This window comes from Protopterus annectens, chromosome 13.part0 (assembly GCF_019279795.1).
Source record: "Protopterus annectens isolate FY-2018-M chromosome 13.part0, PAN1.0, whole genome shotgun sequence".
NCBI lineage: Eukaryota > Metazoa > Chordata > Ceratodontiformes > Protopteridae > Protopterus > Protopterus annectens.
The window spans coordinates 14,721,237-14,744,492 of record NC_056747.1 but is presented as its reverse complement, the minus strand read 5'-3'; the positions used below and the strand labels follow the sequence as shown (position 1 = coordinate 14,744,492).

The following is a 23,256-nucleotide window of genomic DNA, read 5'->3' as shown; positions in this document are numbered from 1 at the left end:
TTTTAGGTGGATAATTATGCTTTCCAGAGTAATCCTCCTCCTTTCCCAGTAGGCCCTTACTACCTCAAATCTGCCATTATTATCCTTTGTATCACTACTGGAGCTCCTCTAGCAATTAGTACAGGTATTCCCCTTTTCCTTTGTCCCTGATATTTTGCTGAATATCCATCCTGAAATTCTTTCATCAAATTCACAAGCTCACTTCTTTTCAAATGTGTCTCCTGTAGCACTGCTATTTGCACTCTGCATTAATATAGTTCAGTACTCTTACCTTTTTATCTATACATGTGAGGCCCCTATCAACTGTACTTCACTATGAGGAGCATTCCTCAGTTTGAGCCTTAAAAAGTCTATGTTTCCTTACAGTTCCTCATTGAAAGGGTCAGTCATACATTCAAAGTTAAGAATGTTTTTAACTAATATTGATAATAAATAATGACAAATTATAGTAATTCATCAATCAAGCTTTTTGCAAGTATAAAGTAACAGATTTTATCCATCCTGTGTGCTTCCTAGTTGAAATTGTTAGTAAGCTGTTGGTAAGTGTTCCACAACATTTGGAGGTAGGGTTCCTCATTTTGGAGATTTAAGGTTGAGAGCTATGGTGAGGCCATTCATGTTCCAAAACAACATGGACAATACAACCAGTATGATAAGACGTTATTATTCCCAACTATTCCATATGACAGCTTTTTTAAATGTCTATTTCCAGCTTTTGTGCAACATATACCCACTAACATTTGGCAGGTTGAACCTTTACACAGTTTCTTGTCATCTCCATTTGAACCTAGGTCACATTTTACAAGACTTTATGTTTTAACGAAAACCCTCAAACAAACATTCCTAGAACATCCCCATAACCTATTATCTTCAAATAAACACACAAAACTATGTACATCTTCAAATAATGAAGTTTAACCCTTCTGAAAAGAACTTCCCGAACTGACAGCTGCACCCATAGGCACTAACTAACCTTAAATGAAGGTTATCCATGCCAAAACGCATGTTACAGCCAAGGCCTCCACGAAAGCATATGAGCAAATATATACAGTTGCTCAAAGCTGGAGACTTTTCAACTCACAATGCAGATTTATTTGGTAAAAGAAAAGTTCATTACATTCAGTATTCTCTTATTAAATAACTTACACAAAATTATTAGATTAAGCCAAGGGTTTAATCCAGATACTCACCTATGTGAAAGTAAGAGAAAACGTATCAACTCTACATATATTATCTGTGCACATTTACACCCCATCCCCACCTCAACAACCCACAATTACAGCATATAACTTAAATCTTAAGATTAAGGATTTTTTCCAGCCTTTCTTCTCTTTTCATAGTTTAATGTCTATATTTCATAAAATCAAAAAAGATGAAAACAGGTACTTGTTTATATTAGTATCTTTATCACATAGAACAATAACTGGAATACTTTATAACATACAATTTATATCATGAAATCTATTATACAAATACTGTTAAGAACAAAAATTGTTTTACTTACAGTTACTTATTTTTGCCTTTTCCCCTCAATGTCCTTTCAAACATTAATGACATCATGTAGAGTACATGTTTTTTCAGGTCCTCACAAGTTTAACAAAAGTCAACAAAAGTCTAATCTGTCTACTTTTTTTTTTGTAAAGCCATATTTCACATATGTGATTGATGCTTTATAATCTCACATTTATTAACCAATTTCTCCATCTCCCAACCCTAGACTCCTATTCAAGTCAAATGTGTTCCTGATGCTTTTAGTCAACTCCTGGGTTTTCTTCTGTCTCTCGAGCATTTTCCTTTGGAACACTGGAAAAGTTTGGTTTCACTGGCAAAGTCTCTCTATGAGCTTAATTTTTATAAGAATAAAAAGCAGAGTCCCCCTTCTGTTTGATGAATCACTTTTTGTTGGACAAACTTTTGTTATTTCCTCCTTAGCCTGTTCTGCATAACAATTACTCTGTTCCTCCAGGAAAAAATATTCTGAATACAGCAAGCTTTAATCTCACATTTCCTCTCAACTGATTGCTGGGATAAATGTGCTTCTCTTATGCCTGGTGTACAGTGAATAATCATTTTTCACAAATATTCTACTGTCCACAATTTTTAATACTTTGTTCTTCTGCCACAGTTTAGTCAGGATCAACTCTTTCTGCTGATATGATTGCATTTTTACTAATACAGGTGCTGGCTGCTTTCTCATGGCCAGGTTTGGAGCATGCACATGGTGCACTCTTTCAATTAACAAATCCTGTTGTGAAATACCAGTCTAGTTGCTTATTTGTGATTTTGTAAAATTAGTACAAGCCTGTTCCATCCAGATTTTTTGGTATAACAGAAAATGTATTTACTTATTTTATTTTACATTTGTTAACTGTGTAGAGTCCAGATGGGTAAGTTGCCCGTTTTCAGCGGAGACCCAGAGAGAAAAGCTCCATAACAATAGTACAAAAAGATTACAAACACTTTTTAAAGATTTACAAACAATATACAAAAAAGTGACAGGTGCCAACAATCACAATTTACAAAAAGGGAAATGTAAAACAGAAAACATTACATTTCCTAAGCGTAATTACAACAGGATTTTGAAAATCATTATATATATAACTAAAAACCATTGTGGTATCTCAGGGTTTCTCTGCATGCTCTGTCCTCTAATTCTACCATTTTTTGAAACAGCACTTCTTGAACAGTCTCATACTCAGCCAGCCTTTTCTTCATTTTGATCTCTGATTTTTGAAGTTGTATCAATTCATTTGAATAGCTTTTTAAAGCTTCCTTTAAATTTCCAACCTTTTGTTATTTGAGTTAATATCTTCAATGTTTTCTTGTCTAAGTGATCCTATCTTTTGGGGACAATCACCCCAAAAATGTAAGTCAGGACAGAAAATAGACTGCTTTATAGCTTGGACTTTGTTCCCTAGATGTCAGAGCTGTTTTCAATATTAATTTTAGTCTTCTAAAATATTCCTTACTGAATTCTGTTTGCATTTGTTCATGTTTTATTGTTGATCCTTCATCAATTCGCAAATATTTATACACTTCTTCCTGCTCACGTTACTTTATACCACATTCCTATCCCAGACTGACAGCTATAGACTGGTATAAATTTATGCAATATATATCCAATTACCCAGTCTCTGTTTGAAGGACAGCTGCATATTGCATTGGTTGATTGTCAGGGAGAGTCTATTCCAGAGGTGGGGGAGGTGCCAAGTAATAAACCTGTCTCTCCACTCTGTTTTGTTAATCTTCTGATGAAGACTTAGATCCCAGATTCTAGTATTTGTGGGACTAATCAACTTGTGCAGGTGCAGTGGCTCAACGGCTACTGGGTCCCTAACTACATGGAATGCAAGGCACACATCTTCTCTGTGAAGTCTACATGACACTGGATAAAATGCTTCTAGCTTTTCTGTTAGCTTATATTTTTTTAAGCTGGGAGCAAGTACTTTAAATATGTGCAGCATCACTCATGTAACCCTCTGACATCTCTGAATGAGACGGGGGTTTCTTGGATATTCCACTATGCTCAGCAGGACCCCACATTTTGGCATTACTCAAAGCTCTATATACTTACTTTACAAATCAGCCCCATCTTTGTATATTTTAAAAATGTATTCTTTGCTTGCATAATCCTGTTTAACAATATTCAAACACTTTAAAGTCAACTCTGAACTGTGATAAAAAAGGAGCTATAAAAAGTTTTGTTGGTAATTTTAGTAAAATTCCCTCCCCTTTACAACATAACCAAACATTTGTGACCACAAACAGAATATATTATATTTATTAAGCTTGCAGAAGATGCATAGAGAAACCATTCTTATGTAACATTGTCCACAGTTTCTTCTGTGAACCATATATCACAACTCACGGAACAATGCACCAAATTGTCAGACTTATAGCTATGTTCCTTTAACACTGTAAGTCAAATCAGCCAGGCCTTGACAACAACTGTACCACTAAACAATTTAAAGAAACAGCGTAGTATATGGCAGTATACTAACAACTCCTTAACAATTTCAACAACATGGGTACTTAAACCAGTTAAATTGTATACAGACAACTAAACCATTAATTTGCTCATTATACAGTAAGGGGAGAATTATTCAGGTCTTCCTTTGTACTCTAAAACTTGAAAAGACAAATTTGTAAAGTCATAAAAGTTGCCAAAGATGGCCTGGCTTAGTGCAATCTGTATACTTTATATACTTCTAGTAAGTATATTCAATTTCTGATGTGCCTAGATTTAGGATTCAAACAGCAGCCTTGTGTCAGCAAAGAGATTTCAATCAAATGTTCTCAGTCATTTGGTTTCCAATGCAACTTCATCAGTATACCTACTAAAACAGCCAATGTAATCAGTTTTCAAATAAAAGAGGTGGCAGAAAATAATTAATATTGATTATACAAAGTACAAAAAATAAAACAAAGAAAGATATTTATACAATAACTGTTTTAAGCTTGACAAATAGCACTTTCCACTGTATTACATCAACTTCCTCAGTAAAATGAGTGAAAATGCAATGGCTTCCAGTCAAACAATGGCATTTATTTATTTATTGTGAGTTAACAAGCATAAAGCTATTACGGAGTAACACCACTGTGATTATCACAATCATCGGGAACATACCTCTCAACTGCCCAGATTTTGCCTCATACATTTGGTCAGTTTGTCATAAAAGTTATGGTGTTCTGGCAAATCACTGAGGACTGAATTCATTAAACAGTGACAGAGATTTCAGTTTCTTCAAATCCTTTAGAAAATGCATGTTAACACATTGTAGCACCTTTTTAAGTTTATAAGAGCAATACTTAAACATGTCCCTATTTGTGACCCTTTGTTCCCCCATTATTTTTGGCTTTTACACTGATGTCACATAAACCATGACTTTATTGAGCGCTTTCATCAGAGTAAATGTCAGACTTCATCACTTTATCTAGTAGGTCCCCCATCATTCTGATGAAGTCTGACATTTAGTCTGATGAAAGCGCTCAATAAAATTGTGTTTTTTGTGACATTGGTGTGGACAGTTGTTTTCTATATTTTTCTTGCAGTTTGTGGTGTGTTTTCCATGGTTACTGTTTTTTCCAGACTTCTTGATCTAAGAGTTTCAGAGGTATGACCAGGAGTTTTGTGTCTTTTTAAAAAAAAAACACTACATTTTACATGTACATCTCAACTCAAAGGTTTGTGTTCCCATGAGTAAAACATGTAAATGCACTATGCTTTTCTATGTGGCTTCTAGAGGAAAAAATTGAAACACATGTTAAAAGCCTGCCCCATCATACATTTTCAACAGTGGTGCATCATCTATCACCATATGACTTTCCATGCTGTAACCACATACTTTGAGGGCACCCCAACTCTGATTCCTGATTTGTTGCACTAATTGCCATTAATCTTAACATCTGCTTATTTTTTATCTTTTGTGAAAACCTCCAGCCAATCCTGAAAAAAAATAATTTTCTATGCGAGTCCCCCACACCCCAGTGCATGTCCACCATTAAGCCTCATCCCACATGGACATGGCTGACTTGTTCCCTTACCTGTGAATATCGCCAGGGAACATACTGAAAACAACATGGAGGGGGGACATCACTAAGGTACCTACGAGGGTGCTTTGTACCTTGTAAGCATCTTGACAGTCAGGATATTTGCACTAGCCAAAACCAAGCCCTGGCCGGTAGGGAATGTACGATCTGCAGACTCGCAATAACTTTCCCATGCAAGTGCACAATTCTGCACACCCACATTAAAGGCCATCAGTAGTTTGTGGTGTGATAAACCTAACACCCACATCTAGGTCATGCATCTGCACTAATCCTCCAAAGGAATGCAGCAGTGTGCATTCACTTTTGTCCCCCCCGAATGTGGTGTGATAAACACAACACCCACATCTAGGTCATGCATCTGCATCAATCCTCCAAGGGAATGCAGCACTGTACACTCAGCTTTGTCCCCACCCCCCGATTGTGGCGTTATAAACCCAACACCCACATCTAGGTCACGCATCTGCACTAATCCTCCAAGGGAATGCAGCAGTGTGCACTCAGCTTTGCCCCCCCCCCCCGATTGTGGTGTGATAAATCCAACACCCACATCTAGGTCATGCATCTGCACTAATCCTCCAAGGGAATGCAACAGTTTGCACTCAGCTTTGTCCCCCCCCCCCCCCCGAATGTGGTGTGATAAACCCAACACCCACATCTAGGTCATGCATCTGCACTAATCCTCCAAGGGAATGCAGCAGTGTGCACTCAGCTTTCTCCTCCCCCTCCCGAATGTGGTGCGATAAACCCAACACCCACATCTAGGTCATGCATCTGCATCAATCCTTCAAGGGAATGCAGCAGTGTGCACTCAGCTTTGTCCCCCCCCCCCCCCGAATATGGTACGATAAACCCAATCCACACAACTAGGTCATGCATCTGCACTAATCCTCCAAGGGAATGCAACACGGTGCAGTCACCTTTGTCCCCCCCCCCAATTGTGGTCTGGTAAACCCAACACCCACATCTAGGTCATGCATCTGCACTAATCCTCCAAGGGAATGCATCAGTGTGCACTCAGCTTTGTTCCCCCCCCCCGAATGTGGTGTGATAAACCCAACACCCACATCTAGGTCATGCATCTGCACTAATCCTCCAAAGGAATGCAGCAGTGTGCACTCAGCTTCCCCCCCCTCCTGAATGTGGGGTGATAAACCCAACACCCACATCTAGGTCATGCATCTGCACTAATCCTCCAAGGGAATGCAACATGAGGCAGTCACCTTTGTCCCCCCCCCCATTGTGGTGTGATAAACTCAACACCCACATCTAGGTCATGCATCTGCACTAATCCTGCAAGTGAATGCAACAGTGTGCACTCAGCTTTGTCCCCCCCGAATGTGGTATGATAAACCCAACACCCACATCTAGGTCATGCATCTGCACTAATCCTCCAGGGGAATTCAGCAGTGTGCACTCAGCTTTGCCCCCCTCCCCAGAATGCGGTGTGATAAACCCAACACCCACATCTAGGTCATGCATCTGCACTAATCCTCCAAGGGAATGCAGCAGTGTGCACTCAGCTTTGTCCCCCCCCCCCCCGATTGTGGTGTGGTAAATCTAACACCCACATCTAGGTCATGCATCTGCACTAATCCTCCAAGGGAATGCAACATGAGGCAGTCACCTTTGTCCCCCCCCCCATTGTGGTGTGATAAACTCAACACCCACATCTAGGTCATGCATCTGCACTAATCCTGCAAGTGAATGCAACAGTGTGCACTCAGCTTTGTCCCCCCCCGAATGTGGTATGATAAACCCAACACCCACATCTAGGTCATGCATCTGCACTAATCCTCCAAGGGAATTCAGCAGTGTGCACTCAGCTTTGCCCCCCTCCCCAGAATGCGGTGTGATAAACCCAACACCCACATCTAGGTCATACATCTGCACTAATCCTCCAAGGGAATGCAGCAGTGTGCACTCAGCTTTGTCCCCCCCCCCCCGATTGTGGTGTGGTAAACCTAACACCCACATCTAGGTCATGCAACTGCATTAATCCTTCAAAGGGAATGCAGCAGTGTGCACTCAGCTTTGTCCCCCCCCCCCCCCGAATGTGGTGTGATAAACCCAACACCCACATCTAGGTCACGCATCTGCATCTCCACTAATCCTCCAGTGGAATGCAGCAATGTGCACTCAGCTTTGTCCCCCCCCCCCCTGAATGTGGTGTGATAAACCCAACACCCACACACCCACATCTAGGTCATGCATCTGCATCTCCACTAATCCTCCAGGGGAATGCAGTAATGTGCACTCAGCTTTGCCCCCCCCCCGAATGTGGTGCGATAAACCCAACACCCACATCTAGGTCATGCATCTGCACTAATCCTCTAAAGGAATGCAACATGATGCAGTCACCTTTGACCCCCACCCCCACCCCCGACTGTGGTGTGTTAAACCCAACACCCACATCTAGGTCATGCATCTGCATCTCCACTTATCCTCCAAGGGAATGCAGGAGTGTGCAGTAAGCTTTCTTCCCCCCACCCCCCGAGGATAAGCACATCAGCCTCCAGCTGCCAGCTCTGTTAGGTGCCCGGGACTCTTAACTAAATTCAGGTCACCTAAGGCTTTATCCTTCTAAACCACTGCAGCTGGTTTAATCCTGCTAAACTTATCTGTATTAAAGTAGTTACAATTAGGAACATTGCATACCTGAATGAATACTGTGAAAATAATGTGTGGTACAGGTTAATGCATGATGTCATCTAAAATCCACAATAAGGATGGCAGTGGCACTAGCATCAACCTGCTGTCAACTAAGAAATGCCAAGCACTGTTTGCAAATATTGTTAAAAACACAAGCCAAAATGTCCATATTTCTATAAATATATTTAAAATAAATTATGTAGTGATGACACGCACAGAATCATTAGAAAGCTATGGACTGGATGGCAATTTGCTGCTGATTCTATGCTGGCAGCTGGTAAGGCTACTGAGACAGAAGAAATGTATTTGCAAAAATGTCACTGCACTTTTCTACATTCAAAATGAAACATAAAACTAGGACTAAACATTGACCTGTTGAAATCAGTATCGGTGCAAAGCTTGGTTTCCTCCAAATAATTCCACATTTTTATGGTCTCCGATTGCACTTATAATTTGTGACATACTAGCATTGCTTTGAGGCTTAGTTTAAAAATTACTGTTGAAACATTTTCAGGAACCAGTAGACATCCATTAGTCTTCAAGTGTCAGCGACCATACAGTGCTGGAGAGAGAACAGGGAGGCAAAATATTATCTTGCAGAAAACTTGGGATGAGTCTGTGATAGCCGTAATGCAAGACGACAACAGCTAAACTTGTTTTTTGAAATTAACTGCTTGAAAAATGTTCTCTCCAAGGATGTTTACAGCTCGTTGAGCTGAAAAGTTCATAGTGCACCACTGAGTCAATGGAACCAGTTGGCCTTAATGTGGCCGACTGCATTACACTTCATTTTAATTGAGCAGCTGAACATTAGAGAGAAGTTCATCCTTTAGTGCACTCCCCTGTCCTTGGGCTCCAGCTGCTTCAATATCTGCTTGTATGGCAGCATCCCACACAAAAGTCAGCAGGGCAGCAGGCACCTAAAGCAAAGAAAACAACATTAGTAAAGCTTTCAGCATGGCACACCACACCACAGAAAGATTATTGTGATAATCTGCAAACATTAAACACTGAGCGAGTATGTCAGAAAAGCTCAGAAGCACAGACTGAGAAGCTATATAAAGGTTACAGCCAGTTCACCAGTGTCTAACTCCAGCAGTATGCATTTGCATTTTGTGGGACTCTAAACGAGTCACTTAACCAGGCTACATATTATGGACCACAAAAAGACTTTCATTATTATGGAAAATGTACTGATTTTGCTCTGCCCAGCTCCATGCCTACAATGTTAGACGAGAGGGCGGTATGTCTGCACCAAGACTCTTGTGCTATGTGAAGCTTCAAAGCCAGATATGGCTAGATGAGAGAGCAGTATGTTTTCACGAAGCCTCTTGTGCTACGTGGAGGTTCAAAGGCAGATATGGTTAGATGAGAGGGCAGTATGGCTGCACCAAGACTCTTGTGCTACGTGGAGTTTCAAAAGCAGCTATGGTGCTTTTAACTTCACCTCAGTACCGAATCTGAGACATTCAGTACTACAATTAAGCTGATTAAATGCAAAAGAAAGTACAGTTGAGTAAGTAAACTTACCAAACAGTAGATGTTCGATTGATCATTGCAGCAGTAGCCTAAGCTATATGGGTTATATCCTGCATACGATATAACTGCTGGCCAGCTTCCATAGCTTCAAGGCACCTTTCATGTGCCCAAACCATCAGTCAGCTCAAGAGATGAACTGACTAAGACAGGTTTGGGCATCAAGCCTTGAGAGGACATGACCAGGAACAACATCAATCAAACGTTCACACCCTGGGATAAACAACACCCTAAAAAACAAGGGGGAGTGCAGAGAGGGCACAGTTACTGAAATGGAGAGTATTCAAACATCTGATTTTACGGTAGTTTTACTTACAAAACTGTACTATGTTCTTCACACTGATTACTGCTGCAGCAGTCAAAGCTATATGTGTACATTACCCCAGTTTAGAACTGGGAGGTGGAAGAAGAAGGGTTCAGGAGCCCTTGGAGAATAGTCCTAGCGAAGCCTGACTTAGACCTGGAGAAGGAATTTAGCTTGTAGTGCTTTGTAATAGTATGTACATAAGACCAAGTTGCTGCTTCTAGATTACTTCTGGAGTTCATGCCTTTCCAACAAGCATTACATGTAGCTACGGCCCTTGCAGAGTGTGCCTTGAACCTGCCTAGAATAGTTTTGTTGTGGTGGGAATAACAAAAGGTAAATAGTCCAAGACAACCATTTGGAAATAGTCTGCTTTAACAAAGGTTGTCCCTTCTTCTTATCTTCACAATGGTAATTAACTGCTGATATGAAGTTCTGAAAATGTTTGCTTGTCAGTACAGTACCTGAGTTGTCCGAGGACATCCAACACATGAAGTGTCTTTTCCTTCTCATTTCTGGGTTCAAGGAGGAACACAGAGAGATGGATAGTTTGGCAATTTTGCAAAAGCTTTAATTATTACTTATTCTCAAGAACATTATTTATTAAGAGAAATATTTATTAATAATTGGGAAATGCTTATGGATGATCCACAGTGTAAAAATATTTAGGTGATATACCAAAAATAGTCTACAGAAAAGGTAGAAGTCTTAAAGACATACTAAAAAAAGAATCTTATATAATAACGAAAAATAGAAATATAGTAAAGGGGATGTATAAATGTGGAGCCTGCAACTGGTGTTTCAAAATTAAAGAAGGACATGCTTTTCATCTAAGAAACAAAAAATAGTATTTGAAAAGTAGATATAACTGTAAATCTAAGGCAGTAGTACATTTAGCGATGCGTAACTCTTGCCCTATATTTTATATAGGAAAAACAGAGAGAATGTTATCACAGAGAATTTATGAACATGAATATTCCATAAAGAAAAATAAAACAAATAATGCCTTAGCAAAACACATTAATGAATTTATAGATCATCAGTTTTATTTTACAGTAATTGATCATACAGAACTAGATGATAAATGTCCCTGGGGGTTATTGCTAGAACAAAAGGAATTAAATGGCAAATCAAAGTACAGGCTGATATGTGGCCAGGAATTAATGAACGTAGTTCAATAGCCCCAATTCTAAAACTTAAGGCATTAAATAGAAAGAAAATTAAAGATTAAGATAAAATAATTTATTATTTATATATATATATATATATATATATATATATATATATATATATATTTTTTTTTTTTAATTTAATTGTGATTATTATATCATACATATTTATGAAATATTTTTAAATAAATATTTTAAAATATCTATATTTAAATTATTATTGGTGGCAAGCATGAATATAATCTAATTTATTTATTCTAATTATATTTATTTATACATTCATTTTATATAATAAAATAATATATTTTCCACAGGGTTAATCCACTTATAATCTAGTTATTGATTCATAATTTAAGTATATTTTTTGAGTATGCACAAAATTCAATGTATAGATAGTTATTAGTTTCTATTTCCTTATTTATTACTATCAGACATGCGCGAATTTGAAGAGCCGTATGGCGGGCTTTTTTGAATTTACAGGAAGTTATAAAAGGAAGTGATGTTTTTTAAAGTAGTGTCTGATGAAGTTTAAGCTTACTTAAACGAAAGCACTTAAATTTTATTTGTTTGTTCATTAATGCAAATACTGAAGTTCGCACAATTTATTGTTTGTTTATGCAACTACTGAAGTTCGCTTTGGTTTTATAATAAAGTACAAACTACAAAACTCAGACGGGGAAGAAAGTGTTATAACAGTTTAGAAAGTAACTTAATAATTTTGTTGCAGATTCCCAAATATTTCTGGAATGTTAGTTAAGACAGCACTAAATTGAGAGACTCAATGCATAACTCTGAAAACACTGGTAAAGTTTGTATTACAAAGAATTATATGGGTATTGAAGTTATGGAGGCCCTTATAATAGATATATGGGGGATAATTTGCCTTCAGTTGTCTTATAGGAGTTATCCTGGGTCAGATAATGTGAGAAGAGTGGTCTTATAGAAGTTATCCCAGGTCAGAGCATTTACATATCCAAGACATTTGAGACAGGATTTTAACTGTTTTTTGAAACTGTGATTATTTGTGTTGGTCCTAATTTCGGATGGGAGGGAGTTCCATGTTTTTGTGATAGTACAGGAGTAGAGGGACTCCCCTGAGCTATATCTACTTTTGGAAACTTCAACCAGACCTTTATTGGTAGTCCTTAGCTGACAACTGTTAGTGTACTGATAGATTAGGCCATACAGGGCTGGGGTTTTGTTGGGGTAATAAAGAATTTGGTGAGCTAAGGTGAGGTGATTCAGGGTAAGTGAGTGAGGTAGCTCCATCCAGGATATTTTGCAGAGGGCTAGACAATGGTGAGATCTGTAGGAAGAGTTAGTAGCGAATTTAGCTGTCTTGTTATAACTCGTGGACAGTTTGCTTATTTCACTTTTGTTTAGGTTAACTAGGATGGGTGAAGCATACAGTAATGTGAAGAGTAAGTGAGTTCTTGCTATGGTAGTTTTACTACTGGAGGTTAGGTAGTTTTTACATCTATAGAATGTACCTAGGTTTTCGTGCACATTAATTATGGTTTGAGCTATGCGTTTCTCAAATTTCATATTTGGTTGATGACAACACCTAGTAGCTTGGTGTGTACAACTGGTGTGATATGGGTGTTGTCAGAGGGGAAGATAGTGAAAGGGGAATGGGGTCTATATCTTTGGTGGGATGGAAGAACATAAGCTGTTTTTTTTTTGGGGGGGGGGTTGAGTATTAATTGGGAGTCAGTTAACCAGGTTTCAACTGCAGCAAAGGATTCTTGGGTTATTTTCTGTAGAAGTTGGAGAGAGGGGCAGAGCAGATTAGCTCATTTATTCCAATGGAGCTCAGAAAGTTTGCATTGTAACTTCCAATGGGCGGAGCCTAAGCCTTTTGACAGAATCAAATTATGTCCTCACATTTCAAACAAATGTTCATACCTCTGGAACCATAGGGGTTAGAAAAGAAGTATAAATGGCAAACCCTTCAGCACAAAAAAAGTTATGTACTCACCATAACGTTCCATCTGAGTAGTTCTACTTCATTTGTCTTCAACCTGTGGCTATCGGATCCGAGCTAGCAACTTCACAAGCATCTGCTCCAAGCTCCTCCCCCTACTCATAATACACCTCCACTACCTTCCAACCATCAGATCGAGTTTTCTGCACCCTACACTGAATAACCCAATCCCAAAACACCTTACACGCACAAAAAAACAGCTATGAACGTTGTCCATATGGTAAGACCAGGGGGAAGGTGGGAGGGATGGCTGAAGACAAATTAAGTAGAACTACTCATATGGAACGTTATAGTGAGTACATAACTTCTTTATCTGAAATACTTTACTTCATTTGATCTTCAACCTGTGGGACAGAGTCCCCAGCTACTGAACACCTGGGTGGCCCTCACAGAAGGATATTCTGGTGCACTGTGGAACCAAAGGATGCTCTCCTTTGAGAAATCAAATCCAATTTATAGTGAGAAATAAAGTTAAGAGATGAGGACCAAGTAGCTGCAGAATAAATGTTGTCTAAAGATACTGTCGACCAAAAGGCCGCGGAAGTAGCCATGGACCTTGTTGAGTGAGCTCTAACCTGACCTGAGGGAGACAAACCTTTATCTTGTAGATCTGAAGGCTACATAGTGAGATCCACCTGGCAATGGTCACCTTGGAAATAGGTTTACCCAAAAAAGGTTTAGAAAAGGACACAGACAGCTGGTCAGATTTTCGAAAAGTTCTGGTCCTGTGCAAATAGAATCGTAACTGTCTATGAACATCCAACAAATGCAACTTGTATTCAATTTTGTTTGTAAAATTTGGAAAGAAAACAGGTAAATTGATAGTTTGATTGATATTAACCTCCAATGCTACTTTTGGAAGAAAAGAAGGATTGGTGCAAAGAGAAACCCTGTCCTTGTGGAAAATCATGTATGGGACTCTGACAGACAATGCCTGAAGTTTTGAAATCCTCCTAGCAGAGGTGATGGCCACTAGGAAGGCAGCCTTCCAAGACAAAAACTTAAGATCTGTGGTTGCTACCAGTTCAAAAGGAGGAGCAACCAACGCTTGAAGTACAATAGTAAGGTCCAACTGGAGAATGGAATCTTTGACCGGAGGACGTTAAGAGGAAGGTACCTTTGAGAAAGGCTTTGCACAATATGGAAGAGGCCAAAGAAGTAGAGTTCTCACCCATGTGAAAATGAGAAATAGCAGCTAATTGAACCTTGACCGTAGATAAGCTAGCCCCTTGCTGAAAAATATTTGCCAAAAAGTCAAAGATAGCCGGAATGGGAGAAGTGAAAGGATCTAAACTCCTTTGAGAGGCCCAGAAGGAAAAACGCTTCCATTTGCTGCGATAAATCTTTCTGTTGGACGACTTATGAAGTGCCACCAGAATAGACCTGACCGAGAAAGACAATCCGGGAGTCCTAGCAATTAAGGGAACTGGAGCAGCCAAGCTGTGAGCCTCAGACTGTCCAGATTCGGATGAGGGACCCTCAAGGGGTGTGAAATAAGATCCTGAATGAGATCCAAAATCCAAGGAGGAGCTAGAAGATGAGACCAAAGAAAGGGAAACCATACCTGGTGAGGCCAAAATGGGGCAATGAGGATCATGTTGCTCCCCAGTCAACAAGCCTTCTGTAGGAACTACAAAATAAGGGGTACAGGAGGATAAGCATAAAGAAGACCAGGAGGCCAAACATGGACTAGAGCATCTCTGGGGGACTCCCCTAGTGGGTGGGGTTCAGAGCGAAGAACTCGCTGCACTTCACATTGGAAGGAGATGCGAAGAGATTGCAGCAAGGCTGACCTCACCCTAGAAAGATCTGCTCCGCTACTGAAGGATTCAGAGACCACTTGTAAGGCATCAGAATAGTCCGGCTTAGTCTGTCCACCAGAATGTTGGACTGCCCCGGAATATGCATTGCTACCAGAAAATGACTGGTGGAAATCACCCATTCCAAACTCTCATGGCTTTGCAACAAAGGGGGTAAGATCTGGTCCCTTCCTGTTTGTTGATATACCAGACCACTGACATGTTGTCTGACTGGACTGCAATGGTTCCCAGAGGTAGAAAAGCATGAAGGGCCTGCAATGCTAAAAGGACTGCCCTCATCTCCAGAATGTTTATATGCAAATTGGTCTTGATCTGGGACCACATGCCTTGGACTGTCCTTCCTGAACAATACCCCCCCCCCCCCCCCACTAGCTGGGAGGCATCCGTGGTCACTGTGGCTTGGGCAGGGGCTGGAACAAAAGGTCGTCCTTCCAAGATTTCCAGAGACTGCATCCACCATAGAAGGGACAACCTGCAGACTCTGCTGATTAGTATCGGGTGCAACAACGGAAGATCCAACCAAAACTATTGCAGCACTAGAGTCCACTGTAGTACTCGCATATGTAAGTGAGTGCATGGAAGAAGTGTTATCGTCGCCGCCATAGAACCTAGGGCCCTTAAAACCAACTCTGCCGAGGGAAGATGGGGATCAGTAAATGAAAGTGACATGTATTCTTAGATTTAAAATTCTCTCCTAGGTCAGGAAAACTTTTGTCTGTAACATGTCTATCCATGCTCCTATGTATTCTATAACCTGGACATGGTTCAGAAGAGATTTGGCTGTGTTGATTGCAATCCCTAGATAGTGCGCAAGATGTAGGAAATAGTCTCTGGTCCAACAAAGTAGACGCTTGGTGGGAGCAGTAAGGAGCCAATCATCCAGGTAAGGGTAGACCTGAATCCCCCTGAAGCCGCTACTACTGCCATCACTTTGATAAACACCCTGGGGGCAGACCAAAGGGTAGGGCTCGAAACTGATGATGACTGGCTCCTAGCTGGAAGTGGAGAAACCTCCTGGAGCTCCTGTGCATCTTTATGTGATAGTAGGCGTCCTGGAGGTCGAACGAGCACATCCAGTCACTCTCTTGCAGGTACAGCAGGATGGACTGTAAGGTGACCATCCGGAAAGTACAGTTTTGTACCTACCATAAATGTAGATGTTCGAGTGCTAATACAGCTGCAGTCATAACAGATGGGTTCTCCTGCCGTCAGGCGGGTCCTCGGTCAGCCGAATTTCAAAGTCTATGTCCAGTGTCGGTTGTCGTCGCTTCTTCCCTGACGTCAGAGCGACAGGGGTATAAAGGAACCAGCCAACGCCATTTTCTTCAGTTTTTCTTGCCCCAGATGTCAGGTGCCCCCAGAAGGAAGGCAATACATAAATTTGTGTAATAATGCAGTGCAATATAATCAAAATACAGTAGTTGCAAGCAAATACATCATAAATGAATACCCCAATCAAGTTGTATGAGGGTGTGTTAGCCTATAGGCCTGTCCCAACAGGGGAAGGAGGGAGGGAAACCTGGACTGCAGCTGTATTAGCACTCGAACATCTACATTTATGGTAGGTACTTAATGTCCAAACAAATAAAAACAAAAAACAGGTATTCCAAAATAGAAAACACCACACTGGCCACAGAAAGAGTATGGTTAGCGCTTTCGTTTATAAATTAAATAAACTTCATCAGACAAATACATAGAGGGAATGACTCTTTAAATACATATTCGAAATGACATCACATCCTGTCATTAAATATACAAATTTAAAATATTTAAACTATTTGAGTTTTAAAATACTAATATTCTATACAAAGTAGATAAAAAATATATATATATATAATCCTAACGCATTAAAGATTTTAACTTCAATAGACTCATAATACAAACGGTGTCATTTAGGCCAGGAGACACCGAAGCATTCAATTTCAACTGCCAAAATAATTCTTTCTCCTCCAACAGTAAGGAAATGGGCCCCCCTCTTTTATTATCCATGATTTTTTCTATAACTAAAAAATGGAATTCATGATCAGGGAAAGCTGAAACATGTCTTGCAAGAGCATTAGTTTGATTACATTTAGCTATAGCATAGACATGTTCGTAAATTTTATTCTTAATAGCCCTATCGGTTTTTCCTATGTAATATGAGGGGCAATTATGGCATAAAGCCAAATAAACAACCCCTTTTGTATTGCAATTGAATTTATCAGTAAGATAAAATCTTTTCCCATTGACTTCAAAATGCTTCGTCACTAGTATATATTTGCACATTCTACAAGTTCCACATTTTCCCATTCCATTATGTGGTTTATAATTCTCCTTTTGTTTTAACTCTAAGATAGTTTTCAGGTTTCTCCCTTTCTTGTAAACAATGTTAGGGGATAAGCCTAAACATTCTCTCAACAAAGCATCATCAGAAAGAAATGACCAATTTTTCGAAATAATAGTTCTAATAGAGAGAGCATCCTTTGAAAAAGTTGTTATAAAATTAGTTCCAACAAGGTCCTTGTCATGATCAGTATTGGTCATATGAATCATTGCTGTTGACCCACTAAGAATATTATTAATCTCAACTTCATTTAATTCTCCATTAGATATATCATCTAATATATTTACCATATATTTCAAAATGGATGAAAAGACTCCTTGCTCTCTTTTGAATGTGACTTCCCTAACTAGTTCATTGATTAGTGAGAGTGGATAACCTCTACTTTGGAACATTTCACTAAGAATACGACATTCATCCAGAAAATCTACTTCCAAAGTAGACATTCTCGATGCTCTGACTAACTGTCCCTTCACTACTCCACGTTTTTGATGCAAGGGATGGCAGCTAGAAAAATCTAAAAATGAATTAGAATATGTAGATTTCCGAAATATTCTAGATGTAAATATATTCAATTCATAATTTTTAGATAACAAAACATCTAAATAGCTGATGGAATTTTCTTGAAACTCAAAAGTGAATTCAAGAAAGTTAGTAGAGCTAAGAATGAAAGATTCTGCTGAATTTTTATCTCCTTTCCACAAGATGAAAATATCGTCTAGGTAACGAGTATACCAGACTACTTTCTCTTTGAATAAAGGGAATTTGAATAGAATATTCTTTTCCCACGCTGCCATGACTGTATTAGCAAAGCTGCCCCCACATGGGGAGCCCATTGCTATTCCCGTTTTCTGCAAAAAGTATTTTCCATTAAACATGAAGTAGTTATTAGTTAGAACAAGTTCAAGTAAATAAATCAGAACATCAATATCACTACCTGGCATTCCTTCATCCAGAAGGAAGTCCCTGACCCACTCACACCCAATATCCTGTGGGATACAGGTATAAAGGTCTCGGACATCTACTGTCAGAAAGTTCACTTCAGAGTCAAAGGGGACCAAATTAACAGCCTCAAGGAATGCCCAGGAGTCTTTACATATCTGTCTTTTATTCTTTAGAAATTCTTTCAATTTACAATCAATATACTTGGCACAACCATATGTTATGGATTGTCTGCCATCAATAATTGGTCTCCAAGGAGGCGAGGCTAAAGATTTATGAATTTTCGGTAAACCGAAAAGCTTCGGAATTAATGGATATGACATTTTTAGATAATTGTACAAATCCAAGTCAACTCTGTTTTCAATAAACAAATCATTAAGAAAACCATTAAATCTTTGGTATGCCCCATTAATTTCATTCAGTGACACTTCTAAATAAGCTGGAGTATCAAGCATATCAAAAATTCTTGTTATATAATCATCCTTGTTAAAGAATACTAGCCCCCCTCCTTTGTCTGGTTTACTAATCCAGACATTAGAAAATTTTAAGGTATCCAATGCTTCTCGTTCCACTATTGATAAATTATTACCTTTGTCTCTCAAATTATGCTTCCCCTCCAGTAAACATCTAATGTCATTCTCACATATTCTTTCATATAACATGATGGATGGATGTAGTGGTGGATTAAAAACACTGGCCACTCTAAAGTCACTAATTAAGCTTGAAATATTATTAAACATGATTTTCAAATTTAATTTTCTAGTGAAGAGTTTTAAATCTGCCAGTGTCCTAGCTACATCACTATTACAGGAAGGAACAAAGGTCAACCCTTTAGCTAAAACATCAATTAGTTTCGAATAAGGGTTGAAATCAGAATAATTATATATTCTGAAATCACCTGTAGAATTCAAGATCACATTAAACTTCCCATTAATAGCCAAATCCATTAAGGCATCATCAGAACTTATGAGATGATCACATTCCCTTGATTGTTATTGTTATAGTTATTAACGCCCCTACTAGCTATCCTGTCACTTCTCCTAACTGGTGAGGGATTATTAACTTCAAAATCACACTGTTCATCCACATGTTCAAAGGAGCATTCAGTAACCACATTATCATTATGAACATCATTACAATCAACATTAGGCACACTATTATTAATGCCAGCATGAGTTTTGGGTAGAGGATAAACAGTGCCCTTATCATAAGCTAAGGCATCTCTGTTCAGTTTTTTTTATTTTGTTCTCTTTGATTTTATTCAAAGAACCATCAATGCTAGAAAAAATACGTTGAAAGTCAAATTTGTACCTTTCAAAATTAACATCAGATCTAATCACATTATCCAAAACTGTTAGTTCATTTTGCAACAAAACTGTACTATGTTCATCATGCATACAGCTGCAGTCATAACAGATGGGTAGAATCCCAAAGCTAAGAAAGGGGTGGTAGGCACTAGGTGGAACTTGGAGGAGCCAAAATGCCCTGCAAGACTGCAGTGGCAAAGCCTGCTCTAGATTTGGAGTATAATGGTAGGTTGTAGTGCTTGGAGAAGGTATGCACAGAACTCCAAGTGGCTGCTTCCAAAATATCCTTGGTAGGAATTCCTCTGAGGAAGGCTGCAGAGGTGGCTGTGGTCCTGGTGGAATGAGTTATAATGCCTGTAAGTACAGTTTTGCCATGGAAGGAATAGCAAAAACGTATGCAGTGGGCTATCCATTTTGAGACTGTCTGTTTGGAAATTGGCTTTCCTTGAGCTCCTACCGCATAGGCCACAAAGAGCTGTTCTGATTTTCTGAAAGGCTTTGTTCTGTCCAAATAATAACGCAGTTGTCTGTGGATGTCCAAGGAATGTAGTAATCTCTCCCCTTTGTTTTGAGGATTAGGATAAAAAGTAGGTAAATGTATGGCCTGATTTAAAGCTACCCTGGATACCACTTTAGGCATAAAGGACGGGTTGGTTCGTAAGGAAACTCTGTCCTGATGGAAGATGATAAAAGGCTGTACAGCCATGAGAGCCTGTAGTTCTGAAACTCTACGAGCTGAGGTGATAGCCAGAAGGAAAGCTGTTTTCCAGGACAAATATTGCAAATCTGATGAGGCAGCTGGCTCAAAGGGAGGCAAGGTTAGTTTTTCCAGAATAAAATTAAGATCCCAAGCAGGTATTGGTTGTTTCCTTGGAGGTCTTAAATTCTTAGCCCCTCTGAGGAACTGTCTTAAAAGAGGGTGAGAGAATAAAGGTGGATCAGTGTTGTATTCTGCAGAAATGGCTGAGGCATGGATTTTGATGGAGGAGAAAGAAAGTCCACTGCTTAGCAGTTCAGCCAAATATTGTAGTATTTGAGGTAAATTCAGTTTTCCAGGATCCTGGCCCTTTTTCTCATTCCAGACACAAAAATGTTTCCATTTTGCGGAGTAAGCTTTTCTAGTTGACGGCCTTCTGGCCTCCAAAATGACATCCTGCACCTCCTTGGAGAGTAGGGCCTGTTGTGATGCTAAGGAATCTTCCATGCGGCCAGATTGAGTGTTTTTAGCTGGCTGTGAAGAGTTTTGAAGCTGTGCTGAGTCAGAAGAAGAGGCATTAGAGGCAGGGTCCATGGTGGTGAATGCGTCAGACTCCTCAGGAGTGGATACCAGTGTTGCCTTGGCCAGTCCGGAGCAATGAGAATCATCTTTGGTCTGTCTGCTCTGGTCTTCAACAGAACTTTGGGCAGCAGAGGAAGAGGTGGGAAGGCATAAACTGTCATTGATGTCCAACTGAAAGAGAGAGCGTCCACTCTCCAGGCCTTTGGATGGGAGATCCTTGAGCAGAATTTTGTCAATTGATGATTTTTGTGGGAGGCAAAGAGATCTATGTCTGGCCTTCCCCATTCTTGGATTATCTCTGTAAAAACTTTTGGATGCAATTTCCATTCGTGTGGATCTGTCATATTCCTGCTTAGGTTGTCTGCCAGCATGTTTTCCTTGCCTGGCAAGTACTGTGCTTGTACTTCCATTTGTAAGTCCACGGCCATGTTCCAAAGTGACATGGCCAGTCTGCATAGTGGGTAAGAATGTGTCCCTCCCTGTTTGTTTATGTACCACATAACTGTGGTGTTGTCTGTTCTTATCAATAGTTGACCTGATTGTAGAGGGTCCTTGAAAGCTATAATAGCATTTATTACTGCTAGCATTTCTTTTTGATTGATGTGAAGGTGCTTTTCTTTTTGGGACCATTTGCCCTGAATGCAGCGATCTGTCATGTGCGCCCCCCAAGCGTAGTCCGAGGCGTCTGTTGTGATGACTTGATTTGCTTGAGGCTTGCTGAATGGGAGACCTGTGTTTGTTTGACATGCTTGAGCCCACCACAGAAATTCCTTTTGCAGACATGGAATTAGTGGTATCATTGTTTCCAAACTGTGGCTGTGTTGAGACCATATGTTTTTCAGGTACCATTGTAGTTTCCTCATATGCAGCTTTGCACATGGGATTAGCAAGACGCAAGATGCCATGAATCCCAGAGCCTGCAGGATTTTCCTTGCAGTCAGCCTGGTGCAATTTGCTAATGTTCTGAAATATTGAATTAATTGCCCCTGCTTCTCTGGCGTGAGGTAGGCCATCTGGGTGTTTGTGTCCAAATTGGCACCCAGGAAAATTATCTTCCGAGAGGGTATTAGCCTTGATTTCTTTTTGTTGACTGTGTATCCCAGAGAGTTCAACAAGATTATTACATAAGCCAGATGTTTCAGAAGAATGTGCTTGCTGTCCGCTTGGATCAGGCAGTCGTCCAAATAGGAGTATATTTGTATCCCTTGAAGTCTGCAGTAGGCAATTACTGATGCCAGGCATTTTGTGAATACTCTGGGCGCAGTAGATAAGCCAAAGGGCAATGCAGAGAATTGATAGTGGATTGAACCTGCAAGAAATCTGAGGTATCTTCTACAATCTTGTCTGATTGGGACATGCAGGTATGCCTCCTTGAGGTCCAATGTTACCAGCCAAGACTCCTTGCCCAGCATGGGAAGAAGTTGCTGTAGGGTGAGCATCATTGAGTAGAAATGTGTTTAGGATGGATAGGTCCAGAATAGGTCTCCAATCTTTTCCCTTCCTTGGCACCAGAAATAGCCTGGAATAAAAACCTTGACCTTGTTCGTGCGTAGGTACCTCTTGAATAGCTTTCATGTTTATGAGATCTGTAATTTGCCTTTGTGCCTCTGCCCTTTGATTGTGTGGCAGGTTTGGCATGCCTCTAATTTTTGGAAGGGTGTGAAAATGGAATTTGTAGCCCCTGTTTATAATGTCCAGACTCCATTTGTCCTTTGTGACAATATGCCAATTTTTTGAAAATAATGCCAGCTTTCCTCCTAAGGGGGCTGTCATTTGAGACTTGGTTGGCATGCAAAGGGGAAAGTCATTGGGTTTGCTTTCTGAAAGATTGCGAGTTATCCTCACCACCTCTTTGTGCAGGAGCTTGCCATTGTCTGCCTCTAAACAATCCTTGGGATTGTCCCTCTGCCCCTCGGGCGCCTGTATCTGCCTCTTTGGGGTCTGTCCATAGCAGGAAAGGACCAGTTTTTGGAAGGCCAATTTCTACTAAAACGTGGTGGTTGTACCTGTAGAAATTCTTTCACAGTTTGCATTGATTTAGCCTTTTCCTCCATTTTCCTTAACACCTCCTCAGCATTAGCACCAAATAGTACATCCTTTTGAAGAGGGGCGTCTAGTAATTTAGCTTTGATATGATCAGGTAAGGCTTGTTCCTTGAGCCAGGCATGCCTACGTATGACTGATCCTGTAACAGCAGCTCTACATGGGGCCTCTAGAGCATCAAAACCGCATTGTAAGGTATGCTTACCCACTTGTTCTGCACTATGCATCAAATCCTGCAACTCATTCAAGTCTGGTTGTTGAGGTTGTGACATTTTACTTTTCAATTGTGATAACAAAAACTGTTGGTATTTTAGCATATGAAACTGACAGTTTAAGGCCCTCATGGATAAGGT

At 39.9% G+C, this 23,256-nt stretch overlaps 1 protein-coding gene across 1 annotated transcript in view; it reads right to left on the bottom strand.

Moving 5' to 3' along the window:
- Positions 1-3,766: 3,766 nt before the first annotated feature.
- Positions 3,767-23,256, bottom strand: part of UBXN6 (UBX domain protein 6) — a 1,665,022-nt gene continuing 1,645,532 nt past the window's right edge. Inside the window, exon 11 of the mRNA XM_044090584.1 lies at positions 3,767-9,119. Within this exon, the coding sequence (XP_043946519.1) occupies positions 8,991-9,119 (129 nt within the window). The 3' untranslated portion in view covers positions 3,767-8,990. The remainder of the gene's footprint in view (positions 9,120-23,256) is intronic.